General features: G+C 35.1%; 1 protein-coding gene across 2 annotated transcripts; it reads left to right on the forward strand.

Moving 5' to 3' along the window:
• The first annotated feature begins 6,767 nt into the window (after window positions 1–6,767).
• Window positions 6,768–14,220, forward strand: vsx2 (visual system homeobox 2). 2 transcript variants are annotated; one of them, XM_073827355.1, is made up of 5 exons: window positions 6,768–7,244; window positions 7,611–7,695; window positions 8,366–8,489; window positions 11,530–11,710; window positions 13,268–14,220. In XM_073827355.1, exons 1-5 carry the CDS (start codon window positions 6,824–6,826, stop codon window positions 13,636–13,638), a joined length of 1,182 nt encoding a protein of 393 aa, XP_073683456.1. In that variant the 5' UTR covers window positions 6,768–6,823; the 3' UTR covers window positions 13,639–14,220. The 2 variants fall into 2 exon arrangements, with proteins under 2 accessions (XP_073683456.1, XP_073683457.1); XM_073827356.1 differs by having other exon boundaries at window positions 13,331–14,220.
• The last annotated feature ends 3,907 nt before the right edge of the window (window positions 14,221–18,127 follow it).

An 18,127-nucleotide genomic window follows, 5' to 3' on the forward strand; every position in this document is an offset into this window, starting at 1 on the left:
ATACAATTTAGCAGAAATCATACAAATTCGTATGGGTGAGGTCGTATTTTACAAGGTGCCTAATAGGGATGTGCACGAGTACTCGATTAATCGATTACTCGAACCCATCAGCGACGATCGAGCATGAAAAGGACAATCTATTGACTCTAAAAATTTGCGGGGCTTCAGTTGCCGTTGTTTTAAAGTAACGGGAGAAGCGCATCCACTACTTTATCATTGGCACATAGTTCAAGCTCACATGCATTTTGTGTAGATAAATACAATTTGTAATATAACATTTACATATTTATGTAGGCTATGTGATTAATTTTATATACAATGCGTCATGTAGAAAAAGCGCTTCAGCTTCACCTCATGCTGTTATTTCTTTTAAATGTTTACTGTAAACTGTGACGCAAACGCCCTGCCCCTTGCTTAAACTCCACCCCCGATTAATCGAGTACTCGTTTCTCAAACCTGTGGATTAATCGAAATGAAATATGATCAGAAATGCCCATCCCTAGTGCCTAATTTGTACAAATTCGTAAGACCTCACTCTTACGAATTTGCATGATTTGTCTAGACCCCAGTGATGGGTTTAGGGCTTGGATTAGGGGTAGGTCAATTCATACCAATTCATACGAATTGGGGAACTTGTAAAATACATACATTTTAGCAAAAATAATTTGTAGGAATTCGTACAACCTCTTTTTTTATGGTTTTGTTCAATTTGTCTAGACCCCAGTGACGGGTAGGTTTAGGGGCAGGTTTAGAGGCGGGGTTAGGGGTAGGCCATTCGTACAAATTCATACGAATTTGGGAACTTGTAAAATACGTACGATTTACCCATTCATACAAGTGAGGTCATATTTTATGAGGTAGCTAATTTTTACAAATTCGTAAAACCTCCCTGGTGAAAAAAACAGCTAAAACCATCCTAGGCTGGGGTACTTCCCGTACAACGATGTAACTCGCTGGTTAACCTCCATAGTACGATGCATTGTTGTGGAAATGAACTAGCTAGTCACGACTGTTCCCGAACACAGTCCCATCTCCGTCGTTTAAACCACATTAGTTCAACAATGTAGGGCCGTTGTTAATAACATCACCGAGTAATAACTTGGCTATTTAACTGATTAGGGATCTCAAAAATGCATCTATATTGAACATGGCACCTGATGACTAATTTACTATTTTTTTGGTCCCTGTCATTTTGCTTTATTTGATGTTTGATTCATCGCGGGTTCCCTCTTACGTCAAACTCTGGGGTTCCCTTAGGCATTTATGCACATGCACACTTATCAAAAACGGCACTTTAAAGGACGCACAAAAATACATAGATTAAAATGCATTTATATTTAAATTGAATGGACGATATAGATTGTACTGCATGTTAGCTTGCTTATTGTGCCCAAGAGCATAATTGTTTGAGCCCATATATCTTGCTAACAAGAAACTATGCTTCTAACCACAGGTTGGGTGCTGTAGTTCCAACCACGTACGTTTGCGAATGTTCGTCTGAACTGTGGTTTCAGAAAACACCAAATTGTTGAACTATGTTGGTAATGACGGAACTTGCGACCATAGTTGGCTAACAATGCTTTCGGGAAACGCACCCCTGGTTGGCTGGTTTTAGCTGGTCAACCAGCCTGGTTGGAGCTGGTCATAGCTATTCAGCAGGTTTTAGCTGTTTTTTAGGAGGGCTCACTCGTAAAATATGTACGATTTAGCAAAAATCATACACATTCATACGAGTGAGGTCTTATTTTACAAGATGACTAATTTGTACAAATTTGTACGACTTCACTGACAATTTTGTATGATTTGTCTAGACCTCAGTGATGGGTAGTATTAGGGCTGGGATTAGGGTAGGTCATTCCAATTAATACGAATTGGGTAACTCCAAAAATCACGCATTTGTACGAGCGAGGTCGTATTTTACAAGGTGGCTAATTGGCAAGAATTCGTACAATTTGCCTAGTCCCCACACTGTAAAAAGTTTTCACCAGATTCAGCTTAAAAACCTAAGTTCAGCAGCTGCCTTAAGTTTTTAAGTTAAATCCGCTTTAAACTACAAGTAATTTTAACTTCTTATAATCAAAATGAGTTGATTTAAATGAGTTTAAATGACTTAAGTTGATTAAACTTAACATTTTAAGGCAGCTGCTAAACTTAAGTTTTTAACTTGAAACTGGTGAAAACTTTATTACAGTGCAGTGATGGGTAGGACATTCATACGAATTCATACAAATAAGGGAACTCGTAAAATATGCACAATTTAGCAAAAACTTTCAGATTTTATTTTACGAGGTTGCTAATTTGTATAAATTTGTATAATCTCTATTGTACGATTTTTTACGATTTGTCTAGACCCCAGTGACAGGTAGGTTTAGGGCCAGGGTTAGGGGTAGGTCATTCGTACCAACTCATACAAATTGGGGATCTTGTAAAATACATACGATTTAGCAAAAATTGCACGCATTCATATGAGGGAGGTTGTATTTCACAAGGTGGCTAATTGGCATGAATTTGTATGATTTGTCTTGTGACGAGTAGGTTTAAAGGAGGGGTTAAGGGTTAGCAAATCCATACTAATTGGGGAGGCTATACAAATTCAGATTGAAACAGATATATTTTTTCAGGATTCTTTGATGAATAGAGATTTCAAATATTTAGTGACATTATAAATGTCTTTACTGTCACTTTTGTTCAATTTAATGCGTATTCACTGAATAAAAATATTGATTTGCTTTTAAAAAATCTTACCAAATCTTTTATACAGTACGTATTTATTAATATATTTTCTGTTAGGCCTTGTTCAAAAAATGTTTCAATATAATTGCCCCATGAAAACATATAACAAACACATTAAAAGAGAGGGGAAGCAACTTGAAAAGTCTTTTCAGGCACAGTATTGATTGTTTCAGTTTAAAAATGAATGATTGTTATAAAGGCTAGCCATAAACCATATCTAGTATAATATCCGAGGATCTGGATGAAGGGGAACACGAGTGGGGCTTTGGGGGTTTAGTTAGGAGACACTCCTCTATGCCACAGTCCGTGTGTGTGCTTGGTGTACAAAAAACAAAATGCAACATTAAAAACAATTCATCACTTCCAATACATTGCAAATACAGAATTATGACCAGAAGAGCACAAGTGATCCTTCATTTAGATTGCCTGGCATGAGAAGATCAAGCACCAGCAATCTGTGTAGGGGCCGGACTAATGCAATACAATGTCCCTATAATACAGCCCCATTCCAAAGCTCATTACCTTGCGGTGACCTTGCAACAGCGAAAGTTCTACATAAAGACAAATAGCCGTCAGGCATTTCAATATTAGAGAGGTCTTTATTTGTATTCATCACGTTACGCTGTAATTGTTACAAGTTTGGACAAACTCTCATTTTAGCAGCTTTGAAAAAGTACACAAGGGTTGCGTCCCATATTTTTGGTAGAGGTCAAGGCAGCGGTGTAATTTGCCATCCATCTGTTTGACTAACCCAATCGCTTTTTCAGTATCTCAACTGCTTACTTTGTGTCCTCTGGCGGATTTCACTTAAAATAAGTAGGCAATAGGCCCAAGGGGGACCGAATATTCAGAAAGGGGGCGCAAAAACAAATTTCACAACAGCTGTTTGCCTTTTAATCTGCCACCATCAGATCTTCCCGTCTTTGATAGGCCACCCAATCTACACGAATGACTGAACTAAATCTTTCCTTAATCTATACAGCCTTATTAGTTCGTCCTCTTATGCATGTAAATCAGGATGCAGTCATTTTCATATGTAGATGGATTATTAAAAGCCACGGAGGGAGAGTGGGTTTTTTTCCCCTCGCACAATAAACAACAAAGCCCTGCACAGATTACAGCAGAAGCGGTGGCTATGAGAGGGCAGGAAGCAGTTTGTAATTGACAGGCTGCTTTGACAGAGCACAAGCCTTGTGAATAGATGGGTTTATCTAGACCGGGTGATGTGTCATTAGCATATCTTGATAACATTGATTTCTTCATTACCCTTAATGAAATTTCCACTTAATGGCTTCTAATTAGTTTCAACTGGTGCTTGTGTAATTGCAGCTGTAATATTTTGCTCAGTGGAGCGGGTTTAATGCTTTGAAACTCTTGCGTGAAGTTTTATTCTCTTGCACTGCTTACGCATTTGTTGTCTGAATTTGCAGATCACTCGTTTGCTATATTCCTATATGTGATTAAACTTTACTTTTGTGCGGCTGCCAGTTTTGATGAGCATCTCATGTAATTGCCGTGGAACCAGGCCAACAAAGAATTAGCATGGGTGGGTAATTGAATAATGTCCCATAAGGCCACAAATCACATGGTTGTCCTGTGTTTCAAGCCAGGATTAGTGCACCTTTATTAGTAAAATTCGGGGTGTGGTTATTATCAGCGTTATAAAACATCTCGGAGTGTTAGGTGTAGGCGTGTAGCTATCAATTACCCGGAAAAGCTAGAGATCGGGTGGTGTCTCGCGGGAGCGCGCACTGGGGTCTGACGCCACGCGTCTGACGTTCTGCCGCTGTCGTATGAATCATGACGTTTATTTATGCATCAGCACATGGCACTTTGATAAGATTGGTGTTATCTCTGTCTCCATCAACGGCTCGCTGCTCATTTCCATAAATTATCTCCCAGTAATTATCTGTCCAGATGTCCAAATTGTGCCACAAATTATCTGCGAAACGAATCAAAATCCCACTGTAATTTAGTAATAGCTGATTAGACCTCGGTGTATTAAAGAAACTTGGATGTAATTAGAATAAGCTATATTTTGCAGTCTGTTCAAATGGGTTCAGCGTCGTGTTTTTTTTTTTTTTTTTTGTATGCTACAGTTCTTCTGAAACTCTAGGCTATAATATAGCCTAATAAAGAATAATATACAACTTAACCTGGACTTTCCCCTTTAAATAACCTTTACCCTTTTAAAATAAACATATAAAAACCTGTAGTAATATTGGACACCAGCTTTTTCCTGCTGGCCCTCTGCTTTTACCCAGCAAACACAGAACGTTCCCCTAACGTTCCCATATGGTTCCGATTTGGTTAATTTTTTCGGGAACCAAATGAGAACGTTCCCCTAACCTAAAGGGAACGTTCTAGTTACTTAAAGAAAACTTTCCTGGCTAACCAATAGAGAACGTTCTTGGGAACGGGAACGTTCTGGGAACCAAAAACTAACGTTCCCAGAACGTTCTGGGAACCAAAAATTGTTAGCTGGGTATTGACCAAGATTAATTAAATATCAATTTAATATTCAGATTTAACCAGGTCATGCTGTACATGTCTAATATTAAGCTGATTTCTCTGAATTTTTTATTCACCTTTTTCTTCCCGTAAGAGTGGGCGTGGCCATTTGTACATTTTATGGGTCTGGCTTCCGGTCTAGCGGTACAAAACAGCTGGTTTTGTTGTTTGATATTGGAAATGAGTGTGTCATTATTTTAATGTATTATCTTAATTATGATCACACTTGTTTGTAGTGCAAACAATTTTACAGTTTACTGCACATTCTTCTGGTTATTTCTCTATAGCGGAAAATAAACCGCAAATCTCACCCATATGCTTCATTCCGCGTTGAAGAAAAAGGTAGATTTTTACGGTGTGATGTGATTATGACCTAAATAAATACATTCGTTTTTTTCGTGTTTTTCGTTTTCTGAATTATAATTAGCCTATTATTATTATTTATTTATTTTGTCTTTGTGGGGCTTGGAGGGAAAAAAAACTGGTGCCCAGATATTGTAAATAATACTAATAATAAATAAATAATAATATAATACATCGAAAAGTCCCCAAAAAAAATGAAATTCTTGACAATAAAATATGGACAGTGATTTCATAATCGTTTATTACTATATCTATAGCAGTAAAGCAATTTCGTATTAAAATGTTATAATTATAATAATTTGAAAATTCAATAGTGACTTTTTTCCTTTTTCATGAAAAATTAATGTTTTGTTTAGATCAAATGGAATACCGCTTATAAACTAATTTACAAATTAATTAGTAAATATATATTCTAAGAACCTTACACGTGTTATGATTTTAGACATCCTAATTTGAATGAACCATTTGAATGAACTATTTTTTCACTTTTGATCGAAGCTTTTTATTTTAACCCTAACAGGGTTTTAGCTTTTGCAAAATATATAGCGATTTACAAGAAGTCCTCACAGGTTCTGTAGCCTGAAATCTGCTGAACAATTTATTTCACAACATGGTTTTAAAAGACATTCAATCTTATATAATTAAATTATTTATTATAGTTTTATAAGACTACTAAAAGGACTAGTAGATTTAAGTCATTATTCACTGTACATTTTAATTAGTTATTTCAGGCAGTGCTGCCTCAGTAATTGTAATTCTGTAAATTTCCTTTATTTTTGCATGTAGATATACACGCAAAAATTAATTCCTAAAGTCGTTTGTAATAGACCTATTACAAAGCCTAAAAACAGAAACATTTTAGTATCAACGATTGTTATTATTATTATTATTTAAACTGATTCGAAATTTAATTTCGAAGTGATCTCATTTTATCTGCTAATTTTGGTTAAATGTCTGATTAACACATGATTGCAAGCAAAATGTGATGTGAATGAAATGACATGATGCATGATAAACAGGCAGAGCAGCATCCTGTATCCTCTGGAATTCTAAACCGCTTCCTCGCCGCTGATTGGCTGTTGAGTTTTGACCCTTGTTGGGATGGACCTGTTGGATAAAAGGAGAATTTCTAGAGGGATCATGCGTATTGCGCCGTGGATGCTTGTGCACAAGGGACCGACTCGTATGCGAAGACGGGAATAGTCTCAGAGGCACCATGACAGGAAAGGATGGGGCTGTTTTGTCGGAAAGTTTGAACAAATCAAAATCAGTGTGTGCCGCCGAGAACGGGGGAAATAACACTCCACATCTGTCAAAGAGCAGCAGCACACATCCGCCCAAATGCACGGGCTTCGGCATCCAGGAGATCCTGGGACTAAATAAAGAGCCGTCCTCGGCTCCGCGGAGCGCACTGGACTCGTTCCCCGCAGGGGCGCACATTCTAGCCAGCAGGTCGATGCTCGGTCCGGCTGGTGTTGGTGTTGGGGTCGGGATGGGATTAATTGGCCCTGGAGGTATTCCGTCGTTCTACAGCCAGCCCGCCTTTCTTGAGGTGCTGTCAGACGCGCAAAACGTCCATCTGCAGCCGCTCAACAGGACAGTGGGACCGCTGGAAACGAACCAGTCCGCCAGCTCAGGTATACAGGCCTGCGATATTCACGTTCAAGGCCCGCTCGGGGTTTGTCCTTTTGTGTAAGACAGTGGCCTCGGTGTTTTAATGCACTGTCATTTTTGTTAACTGAAGGGAACATGCAGGCCTAAATAATAATCTGCATTTTATACTATTTTTGTTTCTAATGTGCTAAAAAAAGTGTCCAACCTGTTGCCTGTTTTATTTAATATTTATGATGCATTGTTATCATTTTCCTCCAGATCCTACGTCAAGACATTTTTGCTTTTAAAAAATTAAGTGCTATAAATATTGCAAAGCAAAAAATATTTCACATTTAAAAAATGTTTCATGTTTCAGCCATTTTGAATAACATTTCCTCACGATGTTACAGATTCAGATGATGTCTCTTCAAGTGAAAGGAAAGTCTCAAAGTCTTCACTGAGCCAGAGCAAGAAGAGAAAAAAGAGACGACACAGGTAGGCTTAACCCTGTTAAAATAATGTAAAACGACGTAAAATTATTTTGTTAAGCATCCGAAACAACAAAAGGAAACGCGTAAAATTATTCTCGTCCTCTAAAACGTTTGTTTCGATGGTTTGGCAATCATGGCCAGATTGAAATCAACTGGAAAATAACATTTGAGGAACAGACGAACTGCGGCTAGGCTGCCCAAGATCCTTTTCACTTTTTTGTAAAGCTAATTATGTTTTTTTTTTTCCTAATGAATTAATTAATGCTTCGTAGGTTTTAAACGGCAGTGAAAATATAATTTCTTCTTCATAATAATAATAACAACAATAATTGTAATTTGTATTTTTATACTGTTATATATTTTACGAGGCATTTGGGTTCTCTTGTACAGGAAAGATTAGTTTCAATTAAATTTAGAATACGCTAATATTAGATAAATGTGTTTATTAATGCGTTTTACACATAAATAAATTAAATTATGAGGGGAAAAAATGAATAAACGAATAAAATGAAATAATACACACACAAATGTATTTATATATTTTGAAAAACCTAAAAGATAACGTAGTTTGCGGATGGATAGTCCATTCGATTTGAGTAGTTATTGAAATACAATTTACGCGTGTTGTTTCTAATATTGATTTCCTAAGACAATTGAATGTTGTTCTTTTGTAGAACAATATTTACATCTTACCAGCTGGAAGAACTGGAGAAGGCATTTAACGAGGCTCATTATCCGGATGTGTACGCCAGAGAAATGCTGGCCATGAAAACCGAGCTGCCCGAGGACAGAATACAGGTAGGAACGAATTCACTGAACAATTTACACTCTTTTTGAATTTAATGATAATAATTTATGCTCTCTTGGACCACTCTTGTTTATTTATTAAACAAAAAGCCTGTAGTCTACACTAATAATTTCGCTGAATGCGCCTCTATTCAGTGATTTTTTTTTTCTGTTACGGGTTATTTGATGTGTAGGCTATTTGTTGTTGTTGTTGATGTACAAAATGTAAAAGTTAAAATATTCTAGCTCTTTAGGCCTGTTGTATTTTGTTTTAACGCCTAAATACATATCCTGTAAAATTCCTCGAATTATGTCTGCTTTTTGTCTTGTTTCTTTCGTGCGTTTTTTTTTTTTTTTGGTGCATTTTCTGTTTTCACATCAACATGATTTTGACTAAAAATAGGAAATCAAACAGGACAAATATAATTAAAACATGCAATAAAACCAACCCATTTTTGGTTGGTATAGGTCTCTACTCTGAGTCGGGAAAAAATGCCACATCGGACCTCATTCTTATCTCTATTAAAACACTAATTGAGGTTTCTCAGATGCCTTTAGGTGCCTCAGTTATGCTCAGATATGTAAATCTACTCGAAGTGTCTCAATATCTTTTCTCTATACCGCATGGCCCATTGGTGATGAATCAGTGTTTATAGCGTTCTTGCCGGAACTTGTTGGTTCCTCAGAGAACTGACATTTTAGAAAGGGCACCTAGGTTCTCAGAGGTCAGTGTGGTGAAAACTAGTAATCGGAAATAGTGTCTGAAGCATCTTTTCCGTTTGCAGTGACCCAGTTGTATGTGAGATTAACTTGGTCGGCTAGTGGTTGGTGATTATTTTAAGGTTAGTCCTTATTTTCTTAATGTCAGCTGCAAAAGATAAATATCAATGGTGCGAAATATGAGCGTTAGATCCCTCTAATTAGCCCATGTGGCAAATGATGGATTTTTAGATTTTAGCCTAATATTTATTTTCATACGTAGGAATATGTTTTACAAAAGGTTAAACGTTTTAGAAATAATAAAAGTTAGATAATCCTACTAGTTTGTCAAAGCGAGTTTTCGAAGTAAACTCTTCTAGCGATTTTGTTGCGATTAGTTTCGAGAGTTCGGTCGATAAAGCAAGATAAATACTGGCATATCACTTTATTATAATTCCAAATAAACCAAATCTATCAGATATTTTACAAATTACAAATTTGCGCTGCGAGACGAACCTAAACAGCGCCTTGAAATTATTTGTAATATTTAATGTAATAATTTGAAAGTTTAATCCGTTTATTAAAAACCCTCCAAAATTCCTTTAAAATAGTCGAGCACTCTAAAAGTCATTGTACAATTCACACACTGACTATATCGATCAAGTGCAGCATCCCACTTGGACAGATAATATCTCATCAGCCTCAGTTGGATGTGAAACAATTTGCTCTCAGAGAGAGAGAGAGAGAGAGAGAGAGAGAGAGAGAGAGAGAGAGAGAGAGAGAGAGAGAGAGAGAGGCGCTAACGACCTAATCAAGCAATCAAGGCGGAAGAAGATTACTGTGTGACCTGAACCATCCATCTGCTGGCACGCCTTTTAATTTCCTTCTCATTACGGTGCCTCTCGGTGAATAAATAATAAGGAAATAAATAAATAATTCTATTTCAATCCAAAGTAAAATTAACATCTAATTTTCTCATCGAGTGTAATTAGTTAAATGAGAAAAGCTCGGCGTGTTCCAGGGGAAGGGATGTGGCGAGATGTGGGGAGTTCAAATGAAATAACTACATTGAATTTATTAGCACGGGTCAATGGCGCTGCTCTCCTGGGTCCTGCTCGTTTAATTTCCCGTGATATTTGCCCGCCTGTCCACCATCGATTGGGCTCGAAATTAACTTATTTTTCAATCAGCTTGTGCGTGCCCTTGGGGTCGTCTCTCATCGCTGTCTCCACCCGCTTTCTTTTGAGCGCCCGATAACCAATTTCTCCTCAAAAAGTATCTTGCATGAAATGAGGGCTATCATCGTAGGCATTACCAGAAAAGATTGGAAAATGGTTTTGATAATTTCTTAGCCAATGTGTGCCCTCTCTGGACCCGGGAGCCCCTCCTCCTCTCATCCGTCAGCTCTGCTGGCAGATAGAATTAGTGAAGGGCAAGTGCTGGTTAAGCGTCGACAAACCTGCGTTCGCGTCGCGTCGTGACAGAACGCAACCGCAGGCGTTGCGTCGTTTAGCTGAAATCGACACTATGGTGCCTGCCTGCTTAAACTGTTCGCTCGATAACATGACAGGACTACATATGACTCCAATTAGCCAACGAGAGGTGATAGTTGTGAGTAGTACTTTTAAAAGTAATGCATAACAATATAGAGTTAGCCTACTCCCTAAAAAAAAATAAATAATAATAATTACGTTACTAACGCGTTGCGTTACTTTTTGAATCTGGGCAGGGCTTGCTTGTTTTTTTTTTTTATATAAAAGTTCTATTTTTGGCAAATGTAAAAGCCTTTTAAACCAAAAGCCTCGGGCTTAGAGAAAAGTGAATTCATGTCTGTACCATAGACTGCAAAAGAAAAAATGTCAACTCTTCAGCAATAAAAAAGAAAACAATTATCTTTTAATGTTTACATGAATGCATGTTCACATTTATTCTAGAACTAAAGTAACATCTTACTCAAAATTTCTCTCAACATGGGGACAGTAAAGCTTTTAATCAATAAATGGGAGGGAAAAAGTAACTGGCGTTACTTATATGAAAAAGTAACTCAGGTGTTTTCTTTTCAGTTAAAAAGCAATTCATTGCTAGTTACTTGGAAAAAGTAATATTATTACGTAAATTACTAATTAAAATAGTTACTTCATTCAAAAATTCACTTCATTCAAAACTTAAAAATTATGCCATCACTCACCTTTCATTTTGTCCTTTCTTGATAACACTAAGATGGGTTGCCTCACTTACCTTTTAATTTGTATTTTTTCCATGGAAGTGAGTTTGTCATTATGACTTTGATATCCTAAAATAGCTATATTTGACTATCCTTACCAATTTGCAAATCACATTTGATTGTGAACAGGTGTGGTTCCAAAATCGGAGGGCCAAATGGAGAAAGCGGGAGAAGTGTTGGGGTCGTAGCAGTGTGATGGCCGAATATGGGCTCTACGGTGCCATGGTGCGTCACTCCATCCCTCTGCCCGAGTCCATACTGAAGTCTGCTAAAGATGGCATCATGGACTCCTGTGCTCCCTGGCTTCTAGGTACGACAGTACATATTAAGGCTTTTTGTTTGCATCATATAATAACAACAACAACAACAACAACAACAATTATTATTATATTTCTTTCCTTCTTTATTTTTATTTATTTAATGAACAAATGGACCCTAGTAAAAAAGTAATAGATTTAAAATGAATTTAGTATAATTCAAGACTATTAACATACTTACATATCGTTTGAGACTTGCTGATATAAAAATTGTAATTAAACTTTATTTGAAGTACTGCACTTTTTTCCTTAATATTAAGACTAAAATATGTTTTAATGTCTAAAATACAAAATATTTAAAGTGTAGATAAAGTTAACTTGCAATAGTTATACTTTAGCACAATCAAATACACTTAAATATATCTTTAGTTAGACTACAGCACTATTTGCGCACAATTAAAGTGCATTAAGTACAAAATTAGTTGTTCCAATTTAGCACACTTTAAATATAGGCTACCAGTTTAGTATACTAAAAGTACAATTGCAGGGTAATATGTCTTATTATAATATTCATTATCTTCATGACCAAAGATATAATTTTTGTATTTGAAAATGATATATTTTTAATTAAAGGACAAGTATGTTTTCATATATAGACTCTAAGAGCCATGCTTATACTGTAAATACTGTATTTCATTTGTCACCCAGCATTGTGAAGGTTTTGTGAATAAACACTGCATGACTTACATTATAGAGAGTACAGTAGATCTAAATCATATATTTAAGCCAGTATAAGCTTAATTTGAATCAAACATGCTGTAAATTAAGCAGTTTGATTATATTTACAATCATGTTCATAGTTGATAATTTAGGTGTTGTATTTTTATGGTTTAAGAAATGTTTAAATAGCATTTTACTATTTTAGAGCAATACTTTGCTGCATTACAATAATATAAAAACCAGAAAGTAAAAAAGGTTTAGTCATATAATTAAGTTACTAAATAAAATAAATCACTTCATTATATACTTCTCTGTGTATGTTGTTTTATTACCTTTTTTGCGCTTGAATATGGCAGTTTGTTAGTTTTAAGATGAAGATGACTGTATTTTTGTTTTTTAAAATAAAATATTAAAAATAAATCAATATGTAAATCTTTAAAAAATTACATTTCACATCTAACTATCACCTCTTATTGGTTACCTGTGAAAAAATAGATTAATAACAATAATTTACTTACATGAATAAAATTACAATGGTAACACTTTACAATAAGTAATTAATAATTAGCATTAAATAATGTGAACAAACAATGAATAATGCATTACACTATTTAGTTGTTCATTGTTTGTTCATGTTAGTTCGCAGCTTTTGATTTTAGTAATGCATTAGTACATATTAAAATTAACTAGATTAATAAATGCTGTAGAAGTAATTAACTAATGAACCTTTTGTAATGTGTTACCATTATAAAAAACTATAAAAATATTGTACTTTTTTATTTATTCATCCTTTATTTATCCATTTATTTTTAATGCAATTCGTGACTCTCATGGCTCGGATTAGTCATATTTTGTTACTAAATCTAAAATCTGTCTCTTGCTATTTCCAGTTCAAGATGGTTTTCCTACCACCAGCTGCTTTTCTAAACACGAATACCCACCATTCTTTGCAGGGATGCACAAGAAGTCCTTGGAGACTGCTGCGGTCCAACCAAACGAGAAGTCAGATGTCACTCAGAAACCGACCAATCCCAAACCGGATGAGGCCGAGGCTGAGGAAAGGAGGACAGAGTCGCCCATGTCCAAAGAGGAACTGAGGGAGAACAGTATTGCCGTTCTCAGGGCAAAAGCACAGGAGCACAGTGCCAAAGTGCTGGGGACGGTTTCCTCTGAGAGACTAGAGCACAAAATGGAGACGTCGGCGACGGAGGAGAAGTCCAGCGAACAGTCAGACGCAAAAGAAGAGGAAAAGAGTTCTTAGATTATGCACTGTAAACATAGGCTTGGTGTGAAAATATCTGAGCTGTTTTTTCTGCACTGTTCAACACTGGACTTCTGATTGATTCTCAATGTTCCTCTGCTTTTTGTTTCACTTTAGCAAGGTCAAAACCATTTAGAAACTTCCAATATTTTGATAGCAGCATCAGTCCATCATGCCAATAATTAATAGCTCTTTTTTCTCAAATATAGGCTTACAAAAATTCAGTTTATTATGTTGGCAGCCTCCTCAGTGCTGCTTGCAAAATTGCTCAGTTGAATAAAACCTTATATATTTGGATATTTATGATCTCATTTCAGTATTACGTGAGAAAATTACTAGTCAAGAACATAGCAGAGCCTTGAAAGAACAGAACTGAAGTGCTTTTCTTTTAAATTTTGTACAGTACCCCATCTTCAATCTCTCAGTGGTTAAAAGTTGTAATAGAGTGTATTGCTGTATATATTGTAAATTAAGATAGCCTGCTACAGTATTGTTTGAACTATACATTAATGTACTGTAGTCTTATTATGTGATTTTTTCGTAACATGTAAAATGCAATACAAATTATTAAAAAAAGATGAACAAGGCTGACCGGTTTTACATCTAGTGTGTTTTAACTCAGAACATAAAATACACCAATGTACTTGAGAGGAATTGTGTTTAAGGCATCATATCATTCATATTTGATGCTAATTATGCTTTCAGAACTACTAACTAAAATCCGAACTTGTTCTCATTTTTTTTAAACTGGCGTTTAACATTTTTTTACTCAGAAATTGTTAGTAAATCTCACTAACATTTTCAAAGAAATTACACCTTGAATCAAACTAAAATTTTGAATGTAAAACTCTTGTAAAAAAAGTACTCAAGTATTTGTTTCCTTTGCAACTAATCGTTAATTTTCTACCTTATTTTTCAAAGTGAATGAATGTGCGCGACTTCCGGTTCATTCACCACTGTATGGAAATAGCAAGAAGAATAACAACAATTGTAAAACGGTTTGCACTTCGAACCATTGTGGTAATAATTAAGATAACACATTAAAATAATATTATAACACACCAGTTTTCTATTATCAACCTTCAAAACCTACATTTTAAAATCGCTAGAGGACGATGAGACCGGAAGCCTCCCACATAAAATTTGCAAATGGCCGCGCCCACTATTACGGCAAAAAATAAGGTAAATACTGCGCTTTGGTCTATGAAGCCTACAATAACAATCGTTTTAATGTCGTCTAAACAGTTGTGTTATTGAGTGTAATCCGACACAGCTGAGAGGCCTCAATCTGGGCAGATTAAACAGCAGGAGGATGCATAACAGACATATGGGAGAGAGCATGAAAGAGCCCTAGATAAGGTGCTCTCACTGAGGCTATTTCTTTTATCCTTCATGTAGGTCTGTTCTCATATATCTATCTATGATATTTTGATAGATTTGAAAAACGTCCAGAATTAGTCATATTAGCAGTCTGGGATGCCTTACAATTTAAAAATCCTCACATAACAGGATAGAGAAAAGCTTGGTAATTATTTTACAACGACATAGGCCCTAATTAAATATTAGCCATTAGGACGACCGTGTTAAACCTAATGAATAAAAATATATAGGTCTCCGTCTGACTAATCCGTAAATTGTGAAATCAATCAGGATTTGCTCTGATAAGAAGCGTCCAAAGGATGACGGTCGCACACGCTCTCTCTATTTCATTTGGGTTGTTGATCCTTTCCGTGCCCTTATTATCAAGGCCTGTCAACAGATTATTGATACACACTGTTAATTCAATCCTAATTTAATTTACTTAGTGTCTGCGTAATTAATTAGTTGACATCTGGGGTGATAAGGCTAGGCTTACGTGGCAACAGAATATACTGTATCTCTATCCGCTTTCCTGACATCTCTGTCACCCGCTGATCCTGTCAGGCATATTAGCCTTTTACATTTACCTACGTCGCTCTAAACATGGTTTAATAAACGGAACGTTGTTTAAAAAATGTTTTTATGCCATAAATCATTTATTAAAGGCTTGGTTAAGCCTTGGTTCTTTGTCTCAGACTTGCAGGTTTCAGGCACTCTCACTAAGAGGAATCCTGAATTACAGTAAAGTACTTTCTAATCCTAAAATGTCACTAATGGTGGCCATCAGAGGCCCGAGGGACGAACTGGACTTCTCTTTATCTATGATACGAAGATTATCAGAGTTAAGATCATTTATCTTAGTGGCAAATTCGTGTTGAATTTATAGTGATTTCTTAATCAGATTGTGATGATCACCAAGCTGCTGAGTAACGCAGGTAATTAGAATATCTGAAAAATGATGTGAAATGAGAAAGGGTATTCACTTTGATAGTATCCATGTAAAATACATCAGTCATATACATACATTTTGATATCAGTCAAACTGATTTGAATTATAAATTGATATCCTGCAATCTTTTCAGCTGGCTTACTTACTTCATACCCTGTGACTAATGTTATATTTTAATATAAATTATAAGTAATCCATAATTTGTCTTTTTGTAAGGATTGCACCTGCTATATTTTTTCTCTGTCTGTATGATAGGAAAGATTCAGTCCGTTCAGCATTATGACAAAATAAAATAGAGACTGTAAAATGTGGATTGAGGAATCAAAAAAAAAGTGGTCCCTTCCTGCCACCTTCTGGACATTTGCTGTAATATATCAGCCATTCTACAATTGGTGCAAACTGCCGTCTTACAACTAAAAACGCACATTTAAAAAAGGATTTAGGTGTTTAAATCTTAGATGTTTACTATGATGTATTATCTATTGAAACCCTCAATAATATTAAAAATATTAGTAAGCTCAATATTCATAATTTATGGGTACTTTCTATTGGGAGGTGGCTGTCCCGAACCCTAATCCCTAAATTTCAGTTTATGGAAATGTTATTGAAATAATGTATGCATTTTATTTCATTGTTCTCACCAAAAAAATAAGTAAATAAATAAATATTTGCAAATAATGAAACTTTAATATGTAAAAAAAAAAATGTGTCCTGCATTTTTCATGTCATTAACGAAACAGTGTATGTTTTAGTCCATTGGCTGAGACTGATTTTAACTACAAATCTACATTTATGATCAGGAAATATTTATGTGTCACACTCTCTCTCTCATAGCTACATGGTATGAGTAGATAGGTCCCATTATTTTGAGGTAAATGTGTTCAAATATATGAAAAATCTGTGTGTAACTTAAAGAATGTCACCACCAAACACCATTTTTTAAATAATTAAACACACTTTTTGGGGGTTATATCATAACATTTAGTTTTTATATGTGTGCTGATAGCATCTTTGAGCTAGGTTCAAAAGTATCTAAAATCACTGCTCAAACATTTGGTAAAGTTCTAGTACATCTTTGTTTTTTTTAGGTGTTATCCCATAAAATTGTCATTGCCGTAACGGTCACAAACGAAATCTGTCATCATTGTTTCGGTAGTGACAAAAGGGAACACATAATCCTTTATTTGGAGGAAATAAACAATTTTAATGCCATTTTTAAGTATTTTATTTTTTTAGTAGCGTTTTAGTATAGTGAGTCAAAATTCTGTAATGTGATGTGGTTGCTACCAAAACATAACATGGGTTGTTTTGTCAAACATAAAGAATACTGAACTATCAACTGAGATGTTATGATAGTGTTTGGTTCAATGTATATTCAAACTAATTTAAGTTTGAAATCAGTATGATCAACTTATTTAAAATACAACAAATCTCTTAAATCACACTTTAAATATTCTTAAAATAGTAATTGTTATTGATTTTACCTTTGAATACTTTTTACTGAAATAGAAATATATTGACAAGGAACATGTAAGCAAATTTTAATAGGTCAATTTAACCCTTGTTATTAAATTATATATTACTGTGTTTCAGTTGTGACAAATTTAGGGATAGGACAAATAGTCCAAAACTTTGTGAAAATACAATAGGTGACCCTGGACCACAAAGCCAGTCGTAAGTAGCATGGATATGTTTGTAGCAATCGCCAAAAATACATTGTATGGGTCAAAATTATTGATTTTTTGTTTTAAATGCCAAAAATAATTAAAGTATTAAATAAAGATTATGTTCCATGAAGATATTTGATAAATGTCCTACAGTAAATATATCAAAACGTAATTTTTGATTAGTAATATGCATTGCTTAAGAAATTCATTTGGACAACTTTCAAGGCAACTTTCTTAATATTTAGATTTTTTTTTGCATCCAGCTTTTCAAATTTTTGTATCTCAGCCAAATATTGTCCTATTATAACATCATTGGAAAGCTTATTTATTCAGCTTTCAGATGATGTATAAATAACAATTTCGAAAAATTGACTGGTTTTGTCATTGTCTTCTATCTATTTTGAATAAAAAAGGCCTATAATTACAATCATATAATTGTAATTTTATTTGTGAAATGTGTAAAATACAGAACATTAATACAATGACTATAATACATATGTTTTTATACATAACA

This window comes from Garra rufa, chromosome 21 (genome assembly GCF_049309525.1).
Source record: "Garra rufa chromosome 21, GarRuf1.0, whole genome shotgun sequence".
In the NCBI taxonomy this organism is placed as follows: Eukaryota; Metazoa; Chordata; class Actinopteri; order Cypriniformes; family Cyprinidae; genus Garra; species Garra rufa.